The following is a 25,807-nucleotide window of genomic DNA, read 5'->3' as shown; positions in this document are numbered from 1 at the left end:
AGACATCTTCCCACGCCCCCCATCAGTGCGTGCCAGGTTCTGGGGGACACATGGTGGCCACCTCGAGAAGCCTGCTGAGGCCCCAGGAAGCAGAGTGCAGACTGGAGGCTGCTCACCAGCGGCGGTGCAGCCGAGGCATCTGAGAGCAGGCCACCCGCAGGATGTTGGAAACCACAGGGGCCTGGTGAGCATCTGTCACATGAAAGAGGCGGGGGCAGGGGGCTGGGGTGGGGGGTGCTGCTCTGCTCCTCCCTCCCTTGCTCGGGGTGCATGGGTCCTGAGCACAAGGGGAAACAACGTCCTCTGTGGGTATCTCGGGAGCATCCCTGAGTTGGCATCGCCCCCAGCTGGCCTCCCTGGGGCTGGGATGTCCCAGGAGCAGACAAGGCTGGGCCACAGGCTCCCTTTGCCGGCTCCTCTGAGAAGCTGGGGGGCCTTCTCCTGACTCTCCTGGGGGCACTCCTATGTTTGGGGTGGGGTCTCCCATGGTTGTTCTCACCCTGGGGCTTTCTGTGGTCAGCCAGTGAGGGTCTTCCAGCTCTGCGACAGCCTGAGGCTTCCTGCCTGCGGCTTCCTGCCTGCAGTGCCCTGGGTGGTGCAGTGCCCTGGGCCCCCCTTGCCTGGGGCCTGCTCCAGCTGGGCTCTGGTTGTCCTTTGATTGCCTTGAGTGACCATGTCCAGGCCGAGGCCAGGCCACAGGAAGTGGGACAGGCCCAAGAGGTCACGTCACAGTGAGGTGTGGGTGTCTCGTGGTTTTTGCTGATGGGTGAAGGTTCCACTGTCCCAGGGGCTCAGCACACGTTCTTCCTACCGGTGGCCACTGCAGGGCCTTTACCGGCCAGCTCCTCTGGGCTCCCTGTGGGTGCTGGCGGAGGGTAGCTCTTTCTCAGTGGCTCTTTTCCAACCAGCCAGCTTGACTTCGTGCTTCAGTTCCTGAGTCAGTCGAATTCCCCTGGTAGGCTGAGCTGCCTGGAGGTGCTGCCAGTTCTCTGGTCATGGGGTTTCTTCCCTGTAGTGGCTTGGTTAACCGCGTTCCCTGCTTTGCATGGGTTCAGGCCGCGGCCAGAGCCCTGGCCAGGCCCACTGCTGACCCCTGCTGGCCTCCCTGCCTTTACCTGGCAGGTGGCTTTTGACCAACTTTAACCACTCGCCCAACACCTCATCACCGTTCTGGGAGTCTGGGACGCCTTCAGGGGAGCAAGGGCTCCCAGGCTTCTCTCCAGGGAGTGCACCCAAGGCTGCACCGTCTCCACCACAAGCCAGGGAAGCCAGGTGAGCAGCCACATCCTTGGCATATTGAGGTTCCCAGGCGAGGGGTGGAATTGGAGCTATAACTGTCAGCTTGTGCCACAGCCCATGGCGAGACAGGATTCTTAACCTAGTGAGCGAGGCCAGAGATTGAACCTGTGTCCTCATGGATACTAGTTGGGTTCGTTAACCACTGAGCCACGACGGGAACTCCGACCTCCCTTTCTAACTTCATCTCATTTCCCTTAAACAGCCCAGACCAAGGGGAGGGGGCATCAAGCCCTTCGTACAAGAAACACATGGTAGCTTCTAGAATAGGCCAGACCGAAGATCAGACCATCTTCAGTCTGATCGAAGGGGCATCTGTCTTAGGGTGTGACCCGAGTCCTGGCTCCCCCTGGGCAGCACACGGGGAGGGCCGGGTTCCCTCCAGGTCAGGAATCGGGACACACAAGTTCAGGATGCCCCATTTCACCTCCCTGGGTGCTGCACACTCGAGGCCTCACAAACCCCCTCTTTTCTCTTTTCTTTTTCGCTTTGTGGGGCTGCACTCACGCATATGCAAGTTCCCAGGCTAGGTGTCGAATTGGAGCTGCAGCTGCTTGTCTACACCGTAGCCACAGCAATGTGGGATCCAAGCCACATCTTCGACCTACACCACAGCTCGCGGCAACACCAATGCTGGATCCTTAACCCTCTGAGCGAGGCCAGGGATCAAATCCACATCCACATCCTGACACGAGTTGGGTTCGTAACCTGCTGAGCCACAACAGGAACTCCCCAAAAACCCACTCTTCCAGGAAAGCTGTCCCTCTGGCCCCCTTGAGCACTGACCCTTGCAGCTGGCACAGGCCAGGCCAGCCTGGGCCGTCTGCTCCGCTGGACAACAGGAAGCACTGGACTGTCCCTACTTTCTCTCCACAGGGCCCTGCGCAGGCTTCCCAGACTCGTCCTGTTAAAATGCAGATTCTGCCTCTGTGGGGGTGGGTGGCCTGGCCTGCAGGTAACACACCCAGGTAATGCTGCTCGGCCTTGGGCCTCTCCCAGAGTGCAGAGGGGGCTCGGCGCCCAGCGAGGGCTCGTCACTGAGGCTGTGTGGGTGGACAGACGTGTGGGTGAAGGAATGAATGGACATTTGTCCTCTACGAACCAGAGGAAGGAGGAGCAGCAGGACTTCTGCAGACTTGGTGTGGGGGCTGAGGGGAGCTGTGGGGGCCGAGGGGAGCTGTGGGTCCCCTCCCCGTGGCTTGTTTCCCTCGTTGTTATTCTAGAGGGTAGCATCTAGAAGGTTTTTATAAAGGCTTTTGGTTTTTATTGCACATCATATAAAACGGACTGCACTGTATTTAAAACACAACACATTCACAAGGACGCAGAGACCCAAAATTTCTTCCTTTCTGGCCCTTACCTGTGCTCCACAGGCACCTGCAACCCACACCAGTTAACGAAGAACATACTTATTTTGGGGGCTTCAGAGCCGTGCTGAGCATTCTGTACTGTCCAGTTTGCAGACTGCTGGTGACGATGACAGGTACCCGGGCAGAACAGCTGGGCCAGCGGAGCACCTGGGGCCTGGCAATGCAGGGCCTATGGACACCTGGGCTGCTGGTGGAGGCTGGGCTTGCGGCCCAAGTGCCGGGAAGAACACGGGTGGGCAGGCTGGACCAGATGTCCGTCTCAGAACACAGACACAGGTGACTGGTGGACAGAGTTCTGAGATGCGGGCGAATCTGGCCCCGCCTGGCCAGCTGGCGGCCCAGCACGCTCCTGAAACACACGGGGCCCTACGGGTTAAAAGCAGACGAGCTGTGGGCACTGATGGAGGGAGGGGCCGGGGGCCCTGAATCCAGCGGGCAACATGCTCCCCAGGCCACTCCGGGAAAGGAAGTTGAGAGGAAGCCCACCCACGTCCATGCTGTCCCCCAGTGGCAGCGGGTGTGGTCCCAGGGCCCAGAGCCCCGTGGGGGCCTGGCTCACTGAGGGGGTGCAGACCCTTGCGGGCTGCTGACGGCCGGGGGAGTGGAGGGGGGCCCGGGCTGGCCGGCTCTGCGCCCCCTCTTCTTGCCCAGAGGCTGCCGTCTCTTCCTCCCAAGCTTCTCTTTGCGGGCGGCGGCCGTGGTGAAAGTGATGCAGTGGGCGTCCAGGAAGTCCAGCAGCTTCCCCGTGGCCACGTGGATGCCCTGCTGCTTCAGCTCGGCCTGCAGCTCCGCCAGCTCGAAGGGCTGGTACAGCAGGACCTTGCGGTAGAGGGCCGGTCTGGAGCGGATGCATCGCCTCACCGCCTCTTCTGTGGCCGCTGCCTGGTCGGCCGCCTGAGAAGCACTGACCCCCTCCTCGCTCTCCTCATCTCCTGCAGACTCCAGAGCCGCCCCAGACTCACAGGAAGAACTGCAAAGAACCAGACGGAAACATCTCGTGACCCCCTTCTCTCCATCCCCTACCTGAGACCAGGCACCTCTGCAGGGGGGAAGGGCATGTCTCTGTGTCCCTGTGAGCCCAGCAGCTGTGTGCCCCGCGCTCTAGCCACCAGCCTGAGCAGGACAGCGCCCTCAGCCGGAATCTCCTGCCGAGGGCAGCAGGGCAGGCTGGCCCCATGTAAGGGAGCGCCCTGTGGGCGAGGGTGAGGGAGGCCCATGGGGGCTGTGCCCTTGAACCCCACCTGGGTTCCTGTCCAAACCCAGAAGGCAACTGGGATTTCTGAACATGGAACTTCAGGCCTCACTTAGGCCAACTTTCAGGCAGGAGGACCTACGAAGCCACTGGCCCTGTCCTTCCATGGGGGTACCTTTGTGAGCGGCAGGAGCTGTCACTGCTGTCCACGGAGCTGGCTGTGGATTCCTGAGAGGCTGGGAGCTGGGCATCACTATCAGGGCCTAGAGGCCCCTTCTTGGCTGGTGACATGCTCAGGCCGGGCACGCTGCCACCGGGCTGCTGCTTTGGATGTTGGAGGCCCTTGGTCTTAGCTGGTCCCTTGGATCTTTGGGGGATGGGGCCAGAAGTGGCCTCCAGGGGGGTGTGGCCAGCTACCCCAGAAGCCTTGGAGGTCCTGGTGGTGAGAGTCTGGCTGCAGGGAGCTTCCAAGGGCATCCGCGAGGACTGGCCCTCGTCCTCAGAGTCTGACGGCAGCGTCTGGTGAGTGTACTGGAATATCTCCTTCAGTTTCAGAACCATCTGGCGTTTGGGCAGAGGGCGGACCCCAAATCTGAACGGGAAGACAGGAGAACTTGAGCAAAGAGCAAACAGCAACCAATTAAACTAAATGGCTTTGTGTAAATGGATCTTCAGTGCCTGACTTAGGAGCCTTCAGAGGTCAGTGTCCCACATGTCCTCTGAGCTGACTCGGGAATATTCCAGAAGGGCCATTCTCCATTTCCGATGGTGCCGGTGGCCAGACCTCCCCAGTGCCCGAGGTGGACAGAGCAGTCCGGGGAATGTGGTAGTTTCGATGTTCTTTTACAGAATCAGGGCTCCACACTAGACTGTTAGGGCAAGTGTCCCGTCCCCTGGCATGAGGACACCTGTCACCTGATGGGTGACCTGGGGGTGTCCTTTCTTGGCTGGGCCCTGGGTCATTTGGGCAACAGGATATGGAGGGCTGGCAGTCACACGGCGCCCTGGCTCCTGCCACCAGAGCTCAGGGTGGCACCCTGGGGCGATCCTTCTGGGCTGGCCTTGCTAAGCCTGGCACATGTGTGCAGGGTGAGGGTCCACTTACGAGCAGACTTTCCAGGGTAATACCAACCTATCCAGTTCTTTCCTCAGCTCTGGGGTCTCCATGAGGGAATACCTTGGCAGTGGGGTTATGGGCACTTTCGGGGGCAAGTTCTTCCGATTAGCACCTTCTGGGTAGAACAAAAGGAACACAGATTTCAGCACAAGGGACCTGACTTGGCTTCTTGTGACCCTGACATTGTCACCAGGCACACGCTGCACTTGCTCCCGGAGGGCAGTGATGTCCACCCCTCATCATCTGACTCTGGAACCATGTCTTCCTGTCGGAACGCATCATGCGGCACACGGTAGGGCCTCAGGCTCCTGCAGGCTGACGCTGCTGTGATGCGCTCAAGAGCCGGCTAGTGGCTGCCAGGGGCCGGGGTGAAGGGGCGGGCAGTGGGGGCGACTGCTGATGGGTATGGGGTTTCTCTGGGGGTGATGGAACCATCCCAGAATTAGCGGTGAAGCTGCAGAATACTGTACTAAGAACTTGCTGAATTGTACATTTGAAAGGCTGAATGTTATGGTATGTGAGTAACATCTCACTGCTGTTATTGTTTTAAAAAACCAGTGTTTTGAAGACAAATGCGACACGTTAGGTATATACAGACTTTAGTTCTTTTCCTTTTTATGAGCCTGGCGTCCTTTGAGACAATAATGAAGACAGCAGGCTCTGTCACCTGAAAAATGCCCAAGATTCTTCTCATAATTTTAGAGTTTGTCACCCCCATGAGTCTCCCCTCAGACTCTGAGGCCCTGGTCTCAGGTCTCCTGCAGTGGTTCTCACAGCCCACCTGGGAATCCGTTAGAAATGCAAATTCTTGGTCACACTGGGGTAGAGCCCAGCCATGTGTGTTTTAAGAAGCTCTCCAGGGAGTTCCCGTCATGGCTCAGTGGAAACGAATCTGACTAGCATCCATGAGGACGCTGGTTTGATCCCTAACCTTGCTCAGTGGGTTAAGGATCTGGCATTGCTGTGAACTGTGGTGCAGGTTGAAAATGCGGCTTGGATCCCTTGTCGCTGTGGCTGTGGTGTAGACCAGCAGCTGCGGCTCTGATTTGACTCCTAGCCTGGGAATCTCCATATGCCACAGGTGCAGCCCTAAAGACCGAAAAAAAAAAAAAAAAAGCAGCAGCTCTCCAGGTGATTCTAATGATGAACGCACTGGTCAGTGACGCCCAGTTGGTCTAAGATTTTGGGAGAAAATGAAAGGACAGATAATAGGCAGATCCGTGATCACAAGCAAATGCTTCCCTGTCACTAGCCACTAGCCTTCCCCTTCTGTGTGGCCGTAGGCAGCAGCATCTCAAGGGGAGGGTACCAGTCCCGGGGGTCCTGATTCTCCCCGTGGCTGAACTGAGCCGGGAGCGGTTTCTCTCTACCACAGGGGCGGGTAAGGAAGGATGAGCTGCGTGCAGACCTCCCACACTGGCCACATCTGTTTTCCTCTTTCTTTTACCACTGCACCTGCAGCATATGGAAGTTCCCAGGCTAGGGGTTGAATTGGAGCTGCATCTGCTGGCCTAGGCCACAGCCAGGCAGGATCCATGCTCCATCTATGACCCACGCCATAGCTTGCAGCAACGCTGGATCCTTAACCCACTGAGCGAGGCCAGGGATTGAACCCTCGTCCTCAAGGATACTAGTTGGGTTAAGGAACCTGCTGGACCACATGGGGAACTTTTTTTTTAATTGAGATGAAATTCACATTAACAACCTGAAAGTGAACAGTTCCGTAGCACTCACAACGCTGCTCACTCAGTGCTCTGCACCCAGCACCTCCGTAGTTTCATCCCCCAGAGGAAACTACACACCCAGGGGAAGCTCCGTGACACCTGTCACTCCCGGTCCTCCCGCCTCGCCCTTGGCGGTCACTCCTCTCCTTCGTGTCTCTATAGACGTGTCTACCTGGACGTTGCACGTGAGGAATTGCGCCGTGTGGGGCCTTTGCATCTGGCTTTGTTCACTGTGGGTCATGTTTTCGAGTCACCCACGCTGTAGCTGTGTCACTGCTTCCTCCTCCTGAGGCGGAACGAATCCACCACGTGCACAGACCACGCTTCACTTACCAGCCGATGGACGCGTGGGTTGTTTCCGTCTCTTGACTGACTGCGCTGTGAACGTTCCGGCGCAGAACCAGCCTGGGTTCTGCTCTCAGTCCCTTGGAGTGTGTGTGTGTGGGTAGGAGTGGAATCGCCTGGGAATCACGACATTCCACGTTTGGCTTTTGGAGGAACCGCGTGTGCCTGCTCTTCCCGTGCACCAGAGGGGCCTGTCACAGCCGCTCGGGGCTGGGTCGGTTCTCTGGGAGCCTGAGCCAGTGCTGGGCGAGCCGCAGGGTGCAGGCGGGCTTGGGGAGCCCTGACTTACTGACCGAGAGCTGTCTGTCTGATCCCAGGCAACCTCCGGCCGTGGCGAGGGGCCAGGTGGGCAGGGGGAGGGCTCGCCGCAGCCAGCAGGCCTTCCAGCATCGTCGGCCCTTACAACCCTCCCAGAGACAAAGGCCCTCCTGCTACTCACTTGGCGTCTGCAACTCCCACGACTTGCTGGGCGGCGGCTGGGCCAGAGGAAGGCCCTGTGGGGACTTCTGTTCTTCTCCGTCCCAGTCGTCCCACAGAGCTGAATTCAGAAAGCTCAGCCTGCTGCCCCCAGGGGAGCCGGCCCCAGGGGACTTCTCATGAGACTTCCTTCGGCCAGTGCGGAGCGGGGTGGTAGCCATCGGTGCAGCCAGAGAGTGGCAGCCACGGCTGTCCGGGGCCCCCCTTGCCTGACTGCTGGGGCTGCTGGTGCTCAGCGGGCCGGTCCGCTCGAGGTTCAGGTGGTCAATCGGAATTGGGGACAGGGGCTCGACGTGCCAACACCACTCATCCGCTGGCATTGGGGGGTCGCACTCCAGCAGGGGGCTGCTGTTCACCTGCCGGGAGGCCACCTCCTGCTCATCGTCACTGTCCTCAACCTCCACCACTTCACTGGCTGGGGCCTGACCTGCCGGGCTGGGTACAGGTGGCAGGCTCCTCTGGAACCGCCCGGTGACATCAGCGAGGCCTCCCGTGAGGGGACAGGGAGCCAGAGGAGAAAAGGGCTGGTGACGTCGGGGGTGAGGACTGGACGGGCTTCTGCAGACCTGCCTTCTGCTGCCAGGGCTTCCGGGAGCAACCGGGCCGAGGCGTGAGGATGTCTGGGGCACGATGACAGAAAACTTTGGCGTGGCTTCCGGGTCACGCCTGTTCTCCGCGCGGGCGCTGGGCTTGGGCCGAGCCGTTGGGTCTGCTGAAGACCTGGATCTGAGGCCCGTGATCCGGGTTTGTGAGGAACAGTCTCGGCTCTTGCTGGCCAGCGGCGTGGCAGGCACCAGCCACGAGGAGTCCGTGGTGCTGTCCTCGTCGCTGCTGCTCTGGGGGTCACCAAACAGCTGCGGGGTCCTTCTGCCCCCCACTGAGCCCCGGTTCCCCAGCAGCCCTTCCACCTCCCACTGCAGCGTGGCCTCTCTCCCGGGGGGGCTTTGGGAAGGTTCCTGATCCTCATCAACATCAATGATGGGAAACAGCTCGGAGGACTTGGTGCTGACTTCTAGAACTTTCCTTCCTTCTGGGGGTCCTTTCAAAACTGACGTTCTTCTGGTCTGCTCTAGTTCCAGCTCTTCATCTGAATCCAGTAAAAGGATGATCTCATCTTCCCTGTTCACGCTGGACAGAGAGTCGTGAGACTTGGCACTCGAACAGCCAGGTTTGGCCTGGGTTGGGTCCGCACATGGAGACTTTTCTGGGGAGAGCAGGACCTCTTTACCTCTGTGTTCCAACACGGACTCACATCCCTCGTCTTCCCGGCCTGGGTCCTCAGGTGGCGGGGGGAGGCTTCTGACCCCGCTTGTCTTGGGTGGTGAGCTCGAGGAGGGCGCCCTGGGAGGTGTGCCCAGGAGCTGGGGTGCTGGCAGGCACAGGGCACTGGTGTGCAGAGGGTGTGGCCGATGGGGACTCCTGCCCCGAGGGGGCTGTGACGGGACGAAGTGTGAGCACAAAGGGGGTGCCTGCTGGTGGGCAGGGGGATGGGAACTGTCCACCCCCAGTTCCCAGACGGAGCCGTCTCCCTCCTGGCGATCGCTCGTCCTCCGGGATGGCTCAGGGCCGTCGGCGTGAGGGGAGGAAGACGGCTGCTCAGCAGCAGCAGCAGCAGCAGCAGCAGCAGCATCGACTGAGCACAGAGGGGTGCTGTCCCCCCTGTCTGCCTGGCCCTGGGCAGGGCCGGGGCAGTGGGAATGGCCCAGGCCTTCCTCTGGGGCCTCCGCGCTCTCCTCCCTGCCCACAGCCGGGTCCCTGAGAGGCAGGCGTGTGGCCTCTCTCACGTTCTTCCGTGGGGCTGGGGCCTCATCTCTTCCTTGCCCAGATGAAGCCATTTGTTCTGCGCTTTCTGACTCTTCTTTATCCTCAGTGCTCCCAAGGATTCCCGCAGAAGCAGGGGCTTCCTCCTGCAGCTGCTCAGCTTCTTCCTCCACCTCTGGAGCTTTCCCCGCTTGGAGCCGCGTTCGCTGAGTAGCTGCGAATTCATAGATTTCTTCCATCTCCTCCTCATTCACCTCTTCTGTGTCGTCTTCTTCGCAGCCCTCAGATTTCGACAGAGCCTCTGCTCCCTCCTCGCCCCGCCACATGGACCGCAGGAGTTCCCGGAAAGTCTCCCCTCTGCTCTCACAATCCCCTTCCTCCTGCTCCTTCCTCTGTTCGCCCCCAGAGTCCGGCCCCACAGGCACCTGTTCGCACAGGTGGACAAGCTCACTCACACCAAACCTGCAACAGGAAACGCACACGTCACCCCGCCTGCGCAGAGGTGGTGCCGGAGTCCTCATGGGGAGGGCAACCGTGACTCACCCAGCCTGGTGCCCGCTCCCCCACAGAGACGGTGCCTGTGTTCAGGCCCAGCAACGCCCCAGGCCACTCAGTTCTAGGAACAGACTTGTGAGCCTTTAAGGAGGGTGACTAACTGCTGCACAGGCCCCGCGTGGCTGGGGGAGGATCACAGGCAGGAGAGATGCGGCGGGACGGGACCCCCAAAGCACTGTGACTGAGCAGACGGGGCGGCCAGCCTGCCACCCGATCGACGGATCTGGGGTCTGATTGTACGTCTGAGGCCCCAGAGGCTGAGCCCCTCCTGCCCAAGGAGGTGCCTGAGGGATGAACACGGCTTCACCCCAGAGGCCCTTAAGCCCCGAGAGGAGTCGAAACACCTTTTCTCTGCTGAGCCACCTGCCACCCATCCTGAGATACTGGTGTGGACAAACTGGCAGGTGCAAATTCATGGGACTTAGACCAAGCATTTCCTCACTTCCGCTTTCTGCGGCTTGGGAAGGGGCAGCTATTCAGCTCTGGTGGCAAAACCACCCAGGAGCAAGAGCGTTTGGGGGCTGAGGCTGGGACCGCCCGCTCATCACACCCAGGAAGCTGAAGCCAGGACTCGCCTCTCCTGCTCTGGCCAGACTTCCAGTGAGTACACCCTGTTCAAGGTCACCACCAAGCCCACACTTGGCGTCAGAAGGGACAGGAAGGAGCCAGCCTTGACCCTCCCACGGGCCATCGACCAGAGGATCCCTGTCAGTTAATGTCAGAGCCATAAACGGAAAGAACAGTCCAGACCTGTGGGCCAGAGAGCTCAGGTCAGGGGCCAGCCACGGGGGCAGGGTGGCGTCCGCGGTGTAGAGGTAATGCAGGAACACGCAGGCGGCCTCAGTGCTGACGTCACTCAGCAGGACACGCTGGGCCCTCACGTCACCATCTTCTGAGGCGAAGAAGCCTTCACTGTTTACCTGAGGGAGAAACACACGCAGAAGTTGTCCTGACTGGACAGCCATGACCTGGGAGCCAGGACGGGCGTTCGCCTGTGCTGCTCCATTTTGCAGGATGCAGATTCTGCAGGTTAGGCCTCAAAACCTGTCTCCAAAATCAAATCAGTGACAGATGCTCCAGAACCCAGTGAGTCCCCTCTTGACAGATGCATCAAAGGCATGAGACCTTTCTGATGAGACTGACAGCAGTTTTCTGGATTCCTGCAACGTGATGTTTAAGTCAAATGAAAGATGGCACAGAAATGTTGCAGCAGCTCAGCCTTAGAGAGGCTGATTTAAAAACTTTACAATCATGCAAATGTTGTAAGGAAACAACTCTGGGGGGAAACAGTTTTATTCAGCGGAACAAGAAATCTGATGTCTCCCAATTCTGAGGTCCATCTGCGCATAGAGCTGCATGTCGTCTCCATGGAGGCATGGCCTGGATGGCAGCAGAGAAAGAAGCAGTGGGGGGCGGGGGAGGCTGAGATCAGGGGAGCTGAGGGGGCGGTAGGACGGGAGAGGCCAGGCAGAGAAGGGGCAGGGGGAGAGAGGGAGAGCGGGAGCGGGGAGAGGGGAGGAGGGGAGGGAGGGGCAGTCGGGCCACGCACTCACGTGCTGCATGAGAAGTGGGCATCGGGCATAAAGCACGAACTTGTGGGCATAAAGCACCTCGCCGCTGTCCGTCTGAAACTGGATGTCGCTCAGGTGTGGGTTGTTCACCATGGCACCAAAGTCAGCCACCAGCAAACCGAGGGAGAGCTGAAACAAGAGGAGAACCACTTCCATGTGCCGCCCGCCTAGCTGTGCAGGTGCCCAACTGAGGGTGTGCGGGCGGCAAGCCCTCGAGTTGCTCCCAAGGCCCGGCGTCAGCTCCACCTCTGAGAGGCTAAGCCTCAGAACGGCCAACCCTGTTCCCTCTCAAATTCTCTATCACGACGAGTTCCCTGGCCTAAACGGGAGGCCCAGCCGGCGGAGAGGCCTGGCACTGGCGACCTCATCAGAAGGGGGTGACAGCACTAGCGGCCGCTGAGTGCTTCGTGTGCCAGTCGGTGTGCAGGGTGACTACCGGCCCAGCTTGATGCTAACGCACGGCACCCGAGCCCATGCGGCCGTGGGGCCGGCCTCAAGCTCCCTGTCCCCTCCGTGACAGGTGCCACATCTCCAGGGAGACCTTGGTGAGAAGAGTGGCTGATGGTGATGGCCTAACAGGACGACATCCACTCGAGGGAGAACCTAGCTTCTGCTCCTCCGCCATGACACAGAACAGGGCGGTTGGCCGGAGGCGTGCAGGACTCGCCCTCGGGAGGGCACCTCAAGGCCTCAACGAGGGAACGGAGCATCCAGAGACAAGCGTGCGGGGCCACCGGCTGCAGGAGGTGCCCTCTCGGGGCAGGGGTGCGCCCCTGGGCCCCAGGACAGGGCAGGCTGCTGGGCCCGGGTACCAACGTGCCCCCAGAGTTCAATGACAAAAGGGACAAAGGCCTCATGGCAGAGCCCCGGGAATAGGAGGCTCCCGTGGGCATGCGCTTGGCTCAGCTCCAGGGCCATCAAGAGGACCCGTGGGCTCATGCGAGGGCCCAGAGGCTGGCAGTGAGCTGGCCGCACTGAACACGGGACAAGCACCGCAGCCAAGGCCGCAGGGCAGGGGACCAGACACCCTTACCGAAGCCTGGCCGCCCCTCTCTGCGTGCTTCTCCTTGGCTGGCAGGACAAACCCAGTCAGCGGAAGGCCGCCAGGTGACAAGTCCATCCCTGAAAGAAGGAGTCACAGCTTAAAAGAACAGCACCTCCTGGCAACATCAACCACCAGGAAATCACATCGCCCACTGACCCAAGGCCGCGGGCACCGCAGGCGAGCTGCCCGCACACCCCCAGCCCTCCCACCAGAGGTGCATGGGACAGAAACAAGCCCACAAGCCCACCCGCTCTGCGGAAGGCCCTGTCCTGGGTCAAAGCTGAAGGACCTTTGCAGACTCACCTAATCACCTTCACCTTGGAGGGAAAATGGAAGTACCTACAGACCCTACATTCTCCCTGTCACAGGGGATGAGCGGGGATGTCGGGTCTGAGCGGCTGTCACGGCACCAGGAGGACTGGCCTGTTACAGCCTCCATCCCAGGAAGGGGAGCCCAGAGGGCCAGTGTCTTACCTGCTTCCCCTCCTGTGCCAGCCGGGCCCCCACTGCAGGGCTGCGGGCTGGCACTCAGCCCCTCTCCTGCCAGGTCCAGGAGGTCCTGCAGGGCCTGGTGCTCCCTCTGGCTGGCGGAGGGTGCTGGGTCGCTGGGGCTGTGGCCCCCAGGGCGGGCACTGTGCACAGCAGGTGGTGTTCGTGGGCCCGGCTCTGGTGGATCAGGCAGCACCGGGGGCAGCGTGGGCTCCTGTGCGAGCTTTTGAAAGAAGTCAGAGCGCCAGCGTGAGAGTGTGCCCAAGGGTGCCAGCCTCAGCCCAGAGCAGGCTGGGGAAGCTTTTCACCATTACCACCCATCAGCAGGCTCCCCTGTCATGACAGAGGACATGTCTGTGGCCTCCACGTCTGCAGAAGGGTCCCTCCTGTGTGGTCAAAATTGCTTCGAGCAGGTGAGTACTGATTCCGGACCACCCATGTCAGGCCGGCCTGGTGCCCAGGCCCCGCTGCAGGTAGACAGTGCGAGCCCTGGGAGCAGGACCTGGGCCTCTGCATTTTAAACAGACTCTCCAGGAGCACATACATGGGGAGCCAGCGGGCCTCCCTGTTCTTACCAGGGGAGCCGTCTAGCTGCAGAGGACACGCTAGGTGACAACCGCGCTTCTTCCCCCGCCAGTGAAACCTGAGGTTTCCATCCCCAAGCCGCCACCCTTCCCCGGCAAGCCCACCCCCAGATGGCGAGCGAGTGAGTGCCAGGCGGGAGCGCACCTCTGCGGGCCTCGGAGGCACCAGGGTGGGGACCAGGCTCTCGGTGTAGAAGGATTCCAGAGCCCAGGCCCCGGTCAGGGCGCTGCCCTCCCACAGAAAGTTCTGCCTTCTCCCGGGCGGTCGCAGACGGCCGCTGCCCTCTTCCAGCCTCCGTAAGAGTCGGCTGGCGGGAAGTGGCGGCGTGCTGGCGCACTCGGCCGCCTCCTCCTCCTCCGCCAAGAGTCGCGCCACGCGCTCCTCCAGCTGCCTGCCCGCCGTCTCCGCGTCCTGGAGCAACAACCGCGGTGGGGAGACGGGCGCCTTCTTCTTGCGACTCTTCTTCTCTAGAGATAACCAGGCGACACGGAGCTGTCCTCCCCACCAAGCCCGCCAGCAGCACTTCTAGCTGCTGCCGGGGGGGGGGGGGGGGGGGGGGGCAGGCTCCCCCGGCCCCGCTCTCGGCCGCGGGTACCTACCTGCTCCCGGTCTCATCTTCACAGAAAAAGCGCTTCCCAGTCTGAGTGCCGCCGGCACAGCCTCGCGCTCCATCTCGGACCGAGACAGAGCCATGGCCACCAGCAGGTCCTCAGACGGCGCTTCGGGCTCAGCGACCTTCCGCCTCTTCCGTGGCTCCTTCTTGGTGGCGGCTCCCTTCCGCTTCAGACCTCCGAGGGGACTGCCGAGGCTTCAGAGACAGCCAGATGGAAAGGTGAGTGAGGCGAGAGGTGTGAGCACTTCCTGTGCTGAGAAGGAGCTGCACCCCTTCTCCTGGGGGGATAAGTGTGGCCTGGGCAGACAGAAGCATCAGCGGCCTCTGGGCTCAGTCACTGCGCTCACTCTGCGCCTCACGTAGGCTCGTGATCCTGGACGGAAAGTTCAACGCAGTCCTGACATGGCAGGTCTGGGTCCTCCTGGGTGACGCTGCCCAGCTGGGTCCTCGGGGCGCACCCGAGACGTGGCCGCCACCTTCCAGTAGAGTCAGCACTGGCTCCCAGTCAGCTCCCTGGATCCCACCCACGGCTGCCCAGCCACACCTCAGATGCCTCGTAGGCAGTCCCGGCCATGCAAGGATCTCTCCCTCCTGCAGGGGCCCAGGCCTCCACCAGGGTCAGCCGACCCAGAGGTCAACGTGTGGCATCTCATCTGGGTTGGAGGAGGTTACTTAAAGGGTTTTCTGGCTGCGGTGAATCCCAAGAGGCCGGGCAGACGGGGGAGGGCACAAACCCAGGCCCGCCTTCCCTGCACTGCGGGGCCGGCCTCCTGGGAAGCACTCTGGCTCCCCTGGCCTGGGGGTGGCACCAGAATCGCAGGGGTCACCTCAGGGGTCTAAGCTCCAGACTCCTGGGACCCTGCATGACCACCAAAGCCTGTGCGACAGGAAGGAGCCAACCCCATCAGGCCCTGCTGGTGGCCCTGCTGGCAGCTTTGCAGGCTGCACCTCAGGGTCCGGCGGCCAGGGCCTGGGCAGAGGGCTGCAGGCGTGAGCAGGCTGCTCTGACCAGCACATGTGCCCTGGTGGGGGAGCTCTAACCACCCCAGAGTTGAAACGCCCCAGCCTGGCTGCCGGCTAGGCGAGGCTTAAAGTCTCAGTGAGGGTGGCGTGCTGTGGTTTTCTACTCCAACAACCTTCCGGAAGGACCCACACACATCTTGTCTCACTTCTTGGAGGTATTTAAAAAACAGATTTTTTTTTTTTTTTTTTTTTTTTATGAGCAGGTAGCTTTAGTCTAGTCCTGCCAAAAGGGCAGCAATGGTTTAGGTAACATCTGAGCCCTTGATGCTCTGATTCTCCAAGGCTAATGCTGATGGGCTAAAACACGGACAGGTGTGCAGCTAAGAACGGCCCCTTGCCCACCCCAGTGTCAGCACTGGCGCCACTCAAATCACCTGCCTGAAGGGCAATGGCCGGAGCCAACAGCCACCGCCCTCGGCCTGCACTTTGCCCTCGAGAGCTGATGAAGGAAGGAAGTCCAGAACCTACAGCAGGCCAGGGCCAGCGCTACTTTGCTCCCTGTACCACTGGGGCCTACTCTGGCGTCCGCAGTGCAAGGGGCAATGTGGAGGGAAGTCACCCTCTGCCACATGTGCCATGGTTTGCACACAGAGCACTTGTTTCTGGTTATCAGCAAGGCCTTCTATTTAAACACTTAAGCATTTATTTCATGCAAATTTAAAAGGCTTAAGCTTCTGTCTCACCAAGTTGAACTGTGCTGAGAAATCTTTTTTTTTTTTTTTGTCTTTTTGCCATTTCTTGGGTTGCTCCCGTGGCATATGGAGGTCCCCAGGCTAGGGGTCCAGTTGGAGCTGTAGCCACCGGCCTAGGCCACAGTCACAGCAACTCGGGATCTGAGCCGTGTCTGCGACCTACACCACAGCTCACGGCAACGCCGGATCCCTAACCCACTGAGCAAGGCCAGGGATTGAACCTGCAACCTTATGGTTCCTAGTGGGATTCGTTAACCACTGAGCCACGACAGGAATTCCTATGCTGAGTAGTCTTAAATTAATGGTATGAAAATCGGACTACACTGAGCTGGAAGCCATGCTGCCCCCCACCCACAGTGGGCACGGGGAGGAAAACCGCCGAATTCCTAGCTGCTCAGCCTGTGGGGAAGGACCTTGAGGAAACCAGTCCAATCCAACGGGTCCCTTTCAAAGCCTCCGAGGATGGAGCTCTCTCTCCTCCCCAGTTCCTGTGAAGCCTAGGCCCGGTTTCCTCCTGAGATGTTTCATCTTCAGAAGCAGAGAGCTGCTGGCCTCCAGCACTTCCACAGGCTTTTTTAAACCAGTCAGAGTACGTTTCTTCTTTGCCCCTGACTCACCTCGGCGCGGGAGTGCTGGAGGCCCCCTCAGGCTGAGCTGTCTGCAGCCGCACGGCCTGGAGCAGGAGCTGCGGGCCAACCTCCATCCTCGCGGCACACTGCTTCAGGTGGCTGAGCCGGCTCTTCGGGCGGAGGAACGGCTTGCCACAGATCGGGCACTCGGGCACCTGAGGTACGGACGGCCTCAGGGCCTTTTCAGCCTCATCCAGGCACCTGGAGGAAGACAGTAAAGGTAGAAGCCCCGCCCCCCTGGGGGTGGATCCTGCTCTGGATCCACGACGCACAGCACGGGCCAAGGTGCCTTCCCTCCAGGCAGCCTGCCCTTTCCCTCCAGGCAGCCTGCCCTCCGCCTCAGACACTGAACTTAGGCTTCTGTTAGCAGCAGCGTCTGAGGAAAGCAAGGGTGTATCAGAGGCACCGTGTGACCCGCAGCTCCGCTCCGGAGTGGATACCCCACCAGCTGAGGAGGTCCTCAGGCAGATCCAGGAGGAGACAACCCACAGGTCCACAAGTGGGCGAATGGATAAGCAAGACAAAGCCCCTCCAGACAGTGGAGTGTCATCCGACCCCCAAAGGAAAAAAGCACGGACGGGCGGACCCTGAAAACGCTCTGCTGAGGGAAGGAAGCCAGACACAAAGGCCACATGTTGTGAGTCCGCTTATGTCCGGAACAAGCAAATCCACAGAGACAGACAGCAGGTTAGTGGTTGCCAGTGGCTGAGAAAAAGAGGGAAATGGGGGTGCCTGTTAATGGGCCTGCTATTTTGGGGGTGATGGCTGCACAACTCTGTGAATACACTAAGTAACACAGCTGCACTGTTCACAGCATATGGAAGTTCCCTGACGGAGGGGTTGAATGGGAGCTGTAGCTGCCGGCCTGCACCACAGCCATAGCAACCATATCCGAGCCTCGTCTGCGACCCACACCACGGCTCACAGCAACGCCGGGTCCTTAACCCACTGAGTGAGGCCAGGGATCAAACCCGCATCCTCATGGCTACGAGTCGGATTCATTTCCACTGTGCCACGATGGGAACTCCAAAGAGAAGCAATTTTAGCTTCACACCAACACTGAGGTGCTGCTGTCACACCAGAGTGTCTCAAGATTCCCACCACAGCCCAGGGGCCCGAGGCTGGTCACAACCATGGGAGAGGTGGCCACAGACGGGTGATGGCCAGGCTGCTCCTACCGGTTCACATGCTGCTCCCTCCGTGTCACGTTCATGGCCGAGAGATTCTTTTGACAGATCTGGCAAAAGAACAACCCCTTGTCCTCCAGGCTGTCATCTCGTGTAGGTGCCGGTTCCTGCCCAAACTCCTGCTGGAGGATCAGGGGCACAGCAGTGTTGCTGTCTGTGGCAGGGAGCCCAGGCCCAGACCCTGTGGAGAAGCACAGGGACCCGTGAGGACCGCTCCTCCTCAGACCTCTTGGAACACAGACACCAGGCGGAGCGTGAGGAAGGCAGACCCAGCACTGCTCAGCCGCAGGTGCAGCCCCGTCTGGAAGTCCTGACACTAGGCAGTGGGGCGGGGGGGGCAGGGAGGTGGTCCTCAGAACTTTAACAGCATAAGGACCTCCAGGAAGCTCGCAAAATGCAGGTCCGCAGGCTGGCACTTGGGTGGTCTCGGTGGAGCCTCAGAGTCTGCATTCTGACACCTGCAAGGCAGAGCTGCTGCTGCTGGTCCAGGACCAGCCTCTGAGCATCAAGGTCCTGAAAAACTTGCCTTGCCTTTCACTTCCTGTTTCTGCTCAAGTCAGCAACCCGAGCATTCCCGGTCAGCAGGGCTCCAGTCCCAACCAGCCTATTAAGGTTTCTCTTCAAAGCTCGACCAGCTCAGAGTGAGGTGCCGCACTCGATATAAAAAGCAGAGGCCTCTTCTCAGCATCAGCAGAGGATGGACTGATTCTGATCGTGAGGTGGCTCCCAAGTGGCCGTGCCCACTGCGGCGGCCCTCTGTTGCACCTGACGTTGCTGGAGCAGACCTTTGACACTCACAAGGGATATGCCCTGAGAACTTTGTAAAAGCAGCATACTTCATTTTGGTCCTATCTATGTATATATATATATGTACATTAAAAAAAAAAAAAACAAATAAATGGGAGTTGCTGTTGTGGCGCAGAGGAAATGAATCTGACTAGGAATCATGAGGTTTTGAGTTCGATCCCTTGCCTCACTCAGTGGGTTAAGGACCTGGCGTTGCCATGAGCTGTGGTGCAGGTCACAGACGTGGCTTGGATCCTGCATGGCTGTGGCTGTGGTGTAGACCAGCAGCTGTAGCTCTGATTGGACCCCTCGCCTGGGAACCTCCTTATGCTGTGGGTGCAGCCCTAAAAAGCAAAAAAAGAAACAACCCCCCACCCCGAAAAAACACAAATAAGTGGTTTCTCTTTCCTGAGTATTACTGGGTGTGATGGGAAGGTTTATGGGAACAACTGGGTGGCATGGAAGCCTGGTGCTGGGCTCATGCACTGGCTGGGTGACGCCTCTGTACCCCTTGGTGGCCTGAGGACTGACTCCATGGCAGATGTCACACTGCTGTCACCTGTGTGAACCTTGGGGGTCGCCTGAGGATCCTCAGTAATCCTGAGGTAAAATCTGCAAGCACAGCAGCAAGAGGCTGAGCATTTACCAGCTGTGGGTCTGGCGATATGGTTTCTTCCTCTTTCTTTTCCTTGTATTTTCACAGGGAGGAGGATTCCTCTTGTTTAGAGGATAAAGAGTAGCACCGCCTGACACTGTGAGTCTCCTGGGCATTGGGATGTGCAGGACAGGGCACTACCCTGCAAGAAGGGCTTACGTGACACCAGGAGGAAACAAGCAAGCCCAGGAAGTGGGAATTTTAAAGGACGGATGTCCTGGACTTTTTTTTTTTAGTTTTTTTTCCCATTATAGTTGATTTACAATGTTCTGTCAATCCTGGTCTTTTTCATCTTTTTAGGGCTGCACCCGTGGCATATGGAGGTTCCCAGAATAGGGGTGAAATCGGAGCTGCAGCTGCCAGCCTACATCACAGCCACAGCAACACAGGGTCCGAGCCGCATCTGCAACCTGCACCACAGCTCACGGCAACGCAGGATCCTTAACCCACTAGGCAAGGCCAGGGGTCAAACCTGCCCTCATGGATACTAGTCAGATTTGTTTCTGCTGAGCCATAATGGGAATGCCAATCCTGGACTTTTTGAGAAGTTGATGTCGTGAACAAACAAGGGCAAGACAAGGGGATTGTTCTGGAGTCTGACCAGAGAAACCCCGAGCCACAGCTGGATGCGGTGTGTGATGAATCCTTGTTCAGAAAGAGAAAGAAGGCAGCTACGGAAGCTCTCCTGGGGACAGCTGGGGAAACTGCATGCGGACTGGCCACCAGGCAGTGCCAGGGAGTCAGCTGTGTTTGTGGTGGTGTGATTATGTGGGAGAATTGAGGGGCGCGTGTCATGATATCTACAGCTTTCTTCCAAACGGTACAGAAGAAACACCTGTTTATAGAGACATTTAAAAAGTGTGGCAGGAGTTCCTGTTCATGGCTCAGTGATTAACGAATCCGACGAGGAACCATGAGGTTGCGGGTTCAATCCCTGGCCTTGCTCAGTGGGTTAAGGATCCTGCGTTGCTATGGCTGTGGTGTAGGCCGAGGCTACAGCTCCAAATAGACCCCTGGCCTGGGAACCTCCATATGCTGTGGGTGCGGCCCTAGAAAAGACAAAAAGGTCAAATTTAAAATCCCCCCCAAAAGTGGAAGAGGTATCTCATCAAAGAAGGTAAGTGGGAAATGGCCCAAGGGACCTTCTATTCTCGGCAGACTTTGCAAAGCGGCGGAGGGGGAGCCGGGCAGAGAGCCTGACCCCGGCAGAGACGCAGTGCGCAGGATCCTTCCCGACTCCCCTCCTCCAGAGTGCGAGCCTGTCCTGGTTGGGGAGACAGGAGACTCGGTCATACCGTTCCCCGCCGTCACCGCCTCTCGAGGGCCCTTTGGGTCGTCTTCCTCAGGTGTGGCCTCGAGGGAGCACCCTGCTGAGGCATGTTTCAAACGCTCGGGGTCTACTCTCTTGAACTGCTGCATTCGCTGTAGCACCAGCTCTGCGGCCCGGGGTTTGGAGGGACTTGGCACCATTGCAGTCAGACAGGGAGGAGGGGGCTGCGAGCTGCTGCCAGGAGCCTCTGGCAAGGAGAACAAGCACACACATCAGTTCTAGCTAGGCCCCGAAGACTCCTCGCCAAAGGTTAGCCCTCAGGTGTCAAAGGGGTCCTTTACTGACTAGTTTAGCTTTCTCTCTCAAGTATGAATAGTGCTGTCTGTTGGCAACCTCCCTGGCTGGTGATATAAATACACCGGTCACAAACATCTGTGACAGGAGGGGCAGTGGGGAGTGACTGCTTATGAGCACGGGGCTTAATTCTGAGGTGGTGAAAATGTCCTAAAATTAGGTGGTGGTGATGGTTGCACCACTCTGTGAATACACTAAAGTCACTGAACTGAACGCACCCTTGAAAGGGTGGGTTTTATACAGTGTGAACTGCATCTCTATAAAGCTTTTATTAAAGAAATATTAATGGTAAACACCTATCTTTCTAGGTCAGAAGTTCTCCTTTAACTCGGTGTCTGCAGAAGACCTCTGGGGGGATCTACAAAACCCCCCAAGTTGTATGTCAGCTTTGCAGGTATGTTGGGGGTGGTTTCGGGGGGACATCATATTTAGCTTTCGCTAGAATCTCAAAGGGAGCATGAAGGACCTATAAGGTTTCATTCAGCAACATGACTAAAGTCTTCCAGCAGCCTCTCTGCAAGCTGAGTCTTTATCTCCACTGCACCGGGAGGTCATGCTGACCACAGAGGTAAAAAATATTATTTCAGGCAAGAAATCAAACTGAAACCAATGTGCCAAGAGTTGCCAATCAGCTTGTTCAAATAGATCTGTTTCTACATGAAAAAAAAAAAATCACTACATGTGGAACTAAAAAAGGATACAAATGAACTTATGTGCAGAACAGAAACAGACGTGCAGACTTTGGAAAACCTTATGGTTACCAAAGCGGACAGGTTTGGGGGTGGGGGGAATGGACTGGGGGTTTGGGATTGGCATATGCACACTGGGGTCTGTGGAATGACTGGCAAATGGGGACCTTCTGTGTAGCGCAGAGAACTGTACCCGATATTCTGTGATCATCTACGTGGGAAAGGAACCTGAAAGAGAACGGATGTGTGTACAGGGACAATGAATCACCCTGGGGCACAGCAGAGATTTTTGCAACAATGTAAATCAACTATACTTCAATAAAACTGTAAAACATGAAAAAAAAAATTATTTCAGATCAGGAAGTGAAGGTGAGAAAAATATAGAAACAGAACTCAGGAGGTCTGGTGTGTACGGTGTGTGCAGGGCTGGGTTTCAGTTCTGCGTGAAGAGTGTATGCTCAGCATATGGATCAATACACCGAGGACAGCAGAAGAAAGCAGCTTTAAACAGACAAACCAAAAAAAAGAATAGAAGTGTTTGGAGGAGAAAAGACAGACCAGAAAGTTCTCCTGGGACTCAAACCTACACGGCATCCCTGTGCTACCTCCTCAGCAGCCTAACTGGAATGGCCAGCCTACTGCAGCTTACCCACTTTGGGATGAAGTCAAGAAAAAGAAAGAAACAGTATTCTTTTCACGCTGGTCTAACTCATGTCAAATGCATGATGGCAACATCAATGGGAAACTGAAAGAGCCGGGGGCTCCTAACATATGACGTAGAAAATTCACACGGAGTTATATTTTCTATGACTATGGTTTAAAACAAGAGCCAGCAAACTGTGGTCCTCGGGCTGACTGCCTATTTTTGTACGTGAAGTTTTGCTGGAACACGGCCCCTTCCATTACATACCATCTAGCACGTTGAGCAGTTTGTGAGAGAGACCATACAGTCTGCAAGGCCAAAACAAAACTTACTAGCAGGCCTTTTTTCAGAACGTTTTCTGCCCCCTGGTCTAAAACAGGACACATCACCTCCAGTTTCCTCTCTGGAAACGTTCTGGCGGTGGTTCTGGCGGGTTACCTGTCTGGGCGCTCCACGCGCTGTCTCGGTGTACAGCAGAGGCACACACACCTCCCTCCCCATTCTCAGGGGGAGCTGGTTGACTCTGTGGCTGCTTGGGTGCCCCTTGCTTTTGAGTCCTGGGGACCCGGCTGCCAGACTGAGTTTTCCTCTCGGCAGGGCCTTGCAGGGTTTTGCTCCTGGAAGCAGTTGGTTTGGTCCCTTTCAGTTTGCTTCTAATCTGGCTGCTGTTTGAGGCTTTTTGGGTCCTCCTTTCCCCCGACACTTCCTTGGGGCCATTCTTTTTCACCCTTTGGTAGAAGCTGGCACAGAGTTCCTTAAAGTCGTCGTCTGAATCATCCATCCTCTGACGGGTTTTAAGGCTTTCACACTGGTCCTCAGAGGAGTAAGGGTCAATCTGGGGGCGCATACACAGAAGAGAAAGTGACCCTGAGTATGAGCTTAGCCAGGCCTTGTTCACACCCGCAGCTTCATTATGGTTTCTGTGTACTTCTCACCGAGATACCTGGAGAGTTTGCACAATTGAGCAAAAAGTAGTGTCCACCCTCCATGATGATTTAAAATGTCTTCAAGGAGTTCCCATCATGGCGCAGTGGTTAACGAATCCGACTAGGATCCATGAGGCTGCAGGTTCAATCCCTGGCCTTGCTCAGTGTGTTAACAGATCCAGCGTTGCTATGAGCTGTGGTGTAGGCCGCAGATGCGGCTCGGGTCCCGCGTTGCTGTGGCTCTGGCGTAGGCTGGCAGCTACAGCTCTGATTCCATCCCTAGCCTGGGAACCTCCATATGCCGTGGGAGAGTCCCAAGAAATGGCAAAAAAAGACAAAAAAATAAATAAATTTTTAAAAAATAATAAAATGTCTTCAAGTGGAACCTGGGTTAAACAGCATGTTTAAAGCTTACCTCTATTAAAGTTCACATCTGAGAGGTTCTCTCATCCAGGAGATGCCTCTGAGATAGAATACATGTGACTTTGGTGCTCAGGAGGTTCGCCAAGATCTCCGTATTGATAAAGCACATGTGTTCAATTTTTCACCTGTGGAAAACCAAAAGCATCTGTGTAATTTGGAGTTCCCTGGTGGGTCAAAGGGATAAGGATCTGGCAGTGTCACTGCTGTGGTTATTGATGTGGTTTGGGTTTGATCCCTGGCCCAGGAACTTCCACCGGTAAGGCCAAAAAAAAAAAAAAAGGTGTAATTAGATGTTGTCACTTTATGCTATTTCTTCCAGGAAGGTACAAGAGCATGTGGGGTATAGGGAAAGTCTTCAGGTTAACAATCCCCTGTCAAATACTCAGCTCTAGCCTGGTTAACACTGACTAATCATCCTATAGGGGACCCCAACATGACAGGGGAGAGGGATCCAGAAACCTGTCAAAGCTTCTCCTTCCACAGGCAGAAAAATCTGTGCAACTTTGAAGAGTATAGTTTTTACTGAAACCTGGGGAATGAATCCTATGAAGAGTCATCACACAAACAAGATGACCCCCCAAACCAGAAAAAACTATCTCTTAGGCCCATGCTGGTCCAAGGCCTCCAGCTCAGAGGCTCTATCAGCAAGCAATATAATGAGAGCGAGGGAATGGACACCTGAACACTCAGGAAGATACAAAAGGCTCTTCCTTCACTGATGCCCCCAGTTTTTCCAAATCAGAAAAAGGTTGCTTTTCTCCATCCTGTCACCCCAGCAACTGTCCTGGCTCAGAGCTAGTATGCTGCCCATATGCAAAGATTGGTCCCTATGGGCATGCTTATTTATACTGGCACAGTTTAGGGGAGTTCACAAATCAACACTGAATAACCCAATGGCAGAAAGTTCATTTCAAATGCTACGATGCAATTTCCACTGTCTAAGTAATCCAGTTAATCACCTAGTCTTCCAGAGCTAGGCCTAAAATCTACTTGGCATGGCTAGCTCATTTGCATCTTCCATCTCCTTAGAGAAGCCTGTCCTCATTCTTTATCTAATGGAAAAAGATAAACTAACTGTGTCCTCTTTGCTCCCAGAGAGGATATCATTATTTCTTATCATTGCACATCACTTTCTCAATGGCATTTATCAGCAGGTATAATAATATGTAATAGACTTATTGAAAGCTTACTGAGTGGCCAGGCAGCAGTCTCAGGTGCTTTACAAGTCTAGCTTAATACATACAACAACCCTGCTGGGAGAATCTATTGTCATCCCTCCTTTCGGCTCCACCGCAGCATGAGGAAGTCTGTGGGCCAGGGATTGAACCCGAACCACAGCAGCGACCGGAGCCACACCAATGACAATGCCAGATCCTTAAGCAGCTGAGCCACCAGGGAATACCTGTCATCCTGTCTTTACAGCAAGGAACCAGGCACAAGAATAAAGAATGGGCTCAGGTTCTCACAGCTTTTCAAGTGGCAGGGCTGGGATCAAATCCAGGCAGTGTGGTTCCAGGGCATCGCCTCTTATATTTTTTTGTTCATTTACTTATCTGTCCCCTACTAAGCTCAAAACTTCAGGGAGCACATGCTTATCTTTATTTCATAGTCTCTTTGGCTGACAAGGTGCCGGGCTTGGAATAAGTGCTAGACAATTATCTGTTGAATTACCTAACTGCTGAGTTTGGTACAATCAGGAGCGAAAAAGAGTGGCAGGAGAGAAGGCTGCAGGGAGAAGCAGAGAATCGTGTCCGAGCGTCTGGAACGTCAGGCTAAGCAAACGGTTGGATGTGATCGCTAGAGTAGACTCTGCCCTCCACACTGCTTTGAATCTCCGACTCTGAAAATACTAGTCTAAAACAGTGCTTCTATACAGTGCTCACTCAGTATCTACTGAAGGAGAGCGCAGGTTTCCAGAGGTCTGAGACAGCTTTGTACCTACAGCGGCAGGCGTGCCACAGACGCGGAAAGAATGAATGGGGCAGGTGCGGGCGGACCCCCGCTTCCCTCAACCCAGTGACACACGGGCTGTCCCCTGGAAAAGGGCTGCGAAGGACTCTGGCGCCTATAAAGGTAGACAGCGAATCCCGATCGCCCGACGGACCTCCGGGTCGTGACCCCATAGTTATCCGGTACCCCTCCCCTCTTCCGTTTAGGATGCCCTGGCCCCCTCCACCCAAGCGCGGCTCCTGCCTCTAACCGCATTTAACGGCGGGCGAGAAAGGTTCTTCACCTTCAGGAGAGAAGGAAAGGCCCAAAGCAGTGGGACCTGCTCTCCCGGGTGTAGACTCCCGGCCCCAAGCCCGACTCCTCCTACCTCCGGCGCCGCCGCAGCACCTTCTCAACGGAGACCCGCGCGCCTGCGCATGCGCCACTGGGCATCGCGCGGA

At 57.0% G+C, this 25,807-nt stretch overlaps 1 protein-coding gene and 3 long non-coding RNA genes across 10 annotated transcripts in view; 3 read left to right on the top strand and 1 right to left on the bottom strand.

Annotated features, from left to right (window-relative positions):
• Positions 1-4,106, top strand: part of LOC106509711 — a 22,712-nt gene extending 18,606 nt beyond the window's left edge. For all 3 annotated transcript variants that reach the window (XR_002342921.1, XR_002342922.1, XR_002342920.1), the window contains 4 exons: positions 27-184; positions 1,123-1,272; positions 2,173-3,843; positions 3,987-4,106. This is a non-coding gene — a long non-coding RNA (uncharacterized LOC106509711). The remainder of the gene's footprint in view (positions 1-26; positions 185-1,122; positions 1,273-2,172; positions 3,844-3,986) is intronic.
• SLX4 (SLX4 structure-specific endonuclease subunit) lies at positions 2,538-25,807 on the bottom strand. Of its 4 annotated transcripts, none has more exons than XM_013995704.2 (16): positions 25,735-25,807; positions 23,410-23,542; positions 22,507-22,903; positions 20,408-20,629; positions 17,663-17,852; positions 16,473-16,685; positions 14,127-14,335; positions 13,672-13,994; positions 12,928-13,165; positions 12,442-12,530; positions 11,391-11,537; positions 10,588-10,757; positions 7,484-9,744; positions 4,991-5,090; positions 4,034-4,450; positions 2,538-3,636 (listed from the first exon to the last, which is right to left on the bottom strand). In XM_013995704.2, the coding sequence occupies exons 3-16, from the start codon at positions 22,847-22,849 to the stop codon at positions 3,222-3,224; spliced, it is 5,337 nt and encodes a 1,778-aa protein (XP_013851158.2). In that variant the 5' UTR covers positions 22,850-22,903; positions 23,410-23,542; positions 25,735-25,807; the 3' UTR covers positions 2,538-3,221. The 4 variants fall into 4 exon arrangements, with proteins under 4 accessions (XP_013851158.2, XP_020943740.1, XP_020943741.1 ...); XM_021088081.1 differs by having other exon boundaries at positions 25,651-25,756; XM_021088082.1 differs by lacking the exon at positions 20,408-20,629 and having other exon boundaries at positions 25,735-25,805.
• LOC110260092 lies at positions 4,420-9,690 on the top strand. The gene is made up of 4 exons (XR_002342926.1): positions 4,420-4,557; positions 5,169-5,267; positions 8,595-8,689; positions 9,562-9,690. It is a non-coding gene; the product is annotated as an uncharacterized LOC110260092 (long non-coding RNA).
• Positions 13,159-18,599, top strand: LOC110260091. 2 transcript variants are annotated; one of them, XR_002342924.1, is made up of 3 exons: positions 13,159-13,355; positions 14,151-17,171; positions 17,299-18,599. It is a non-coding gene; the product is annotated as an uncharacterized LOC110260091 (long non-coding RNA). The 2 variants fall into 2 exon arrangements; XR_002342923.1 differs by having other exon boundaries at positions 14,151-18,599.

This window comes from Sus scrofa, chromosome 3, assembly GCF_000003025.6.
Source record: "Sus scrofa isolate TJ Tabasco breed Duroc chromosome 3, Sscrofa11.1, whole genome shotgun sequence".
In the NCBI taxonomy this organism is placed as follows: Eukaryota; Metazoa; Chordata; class Mammalia; order Artiodactyla; family Suidae; genus Sus; species Sus scrofa.
The sequence above is the reverse complement of the archived record's forward strand: the minus strand, read 5'-3'. Positions and strand labels throughout refer to the sequence as shown.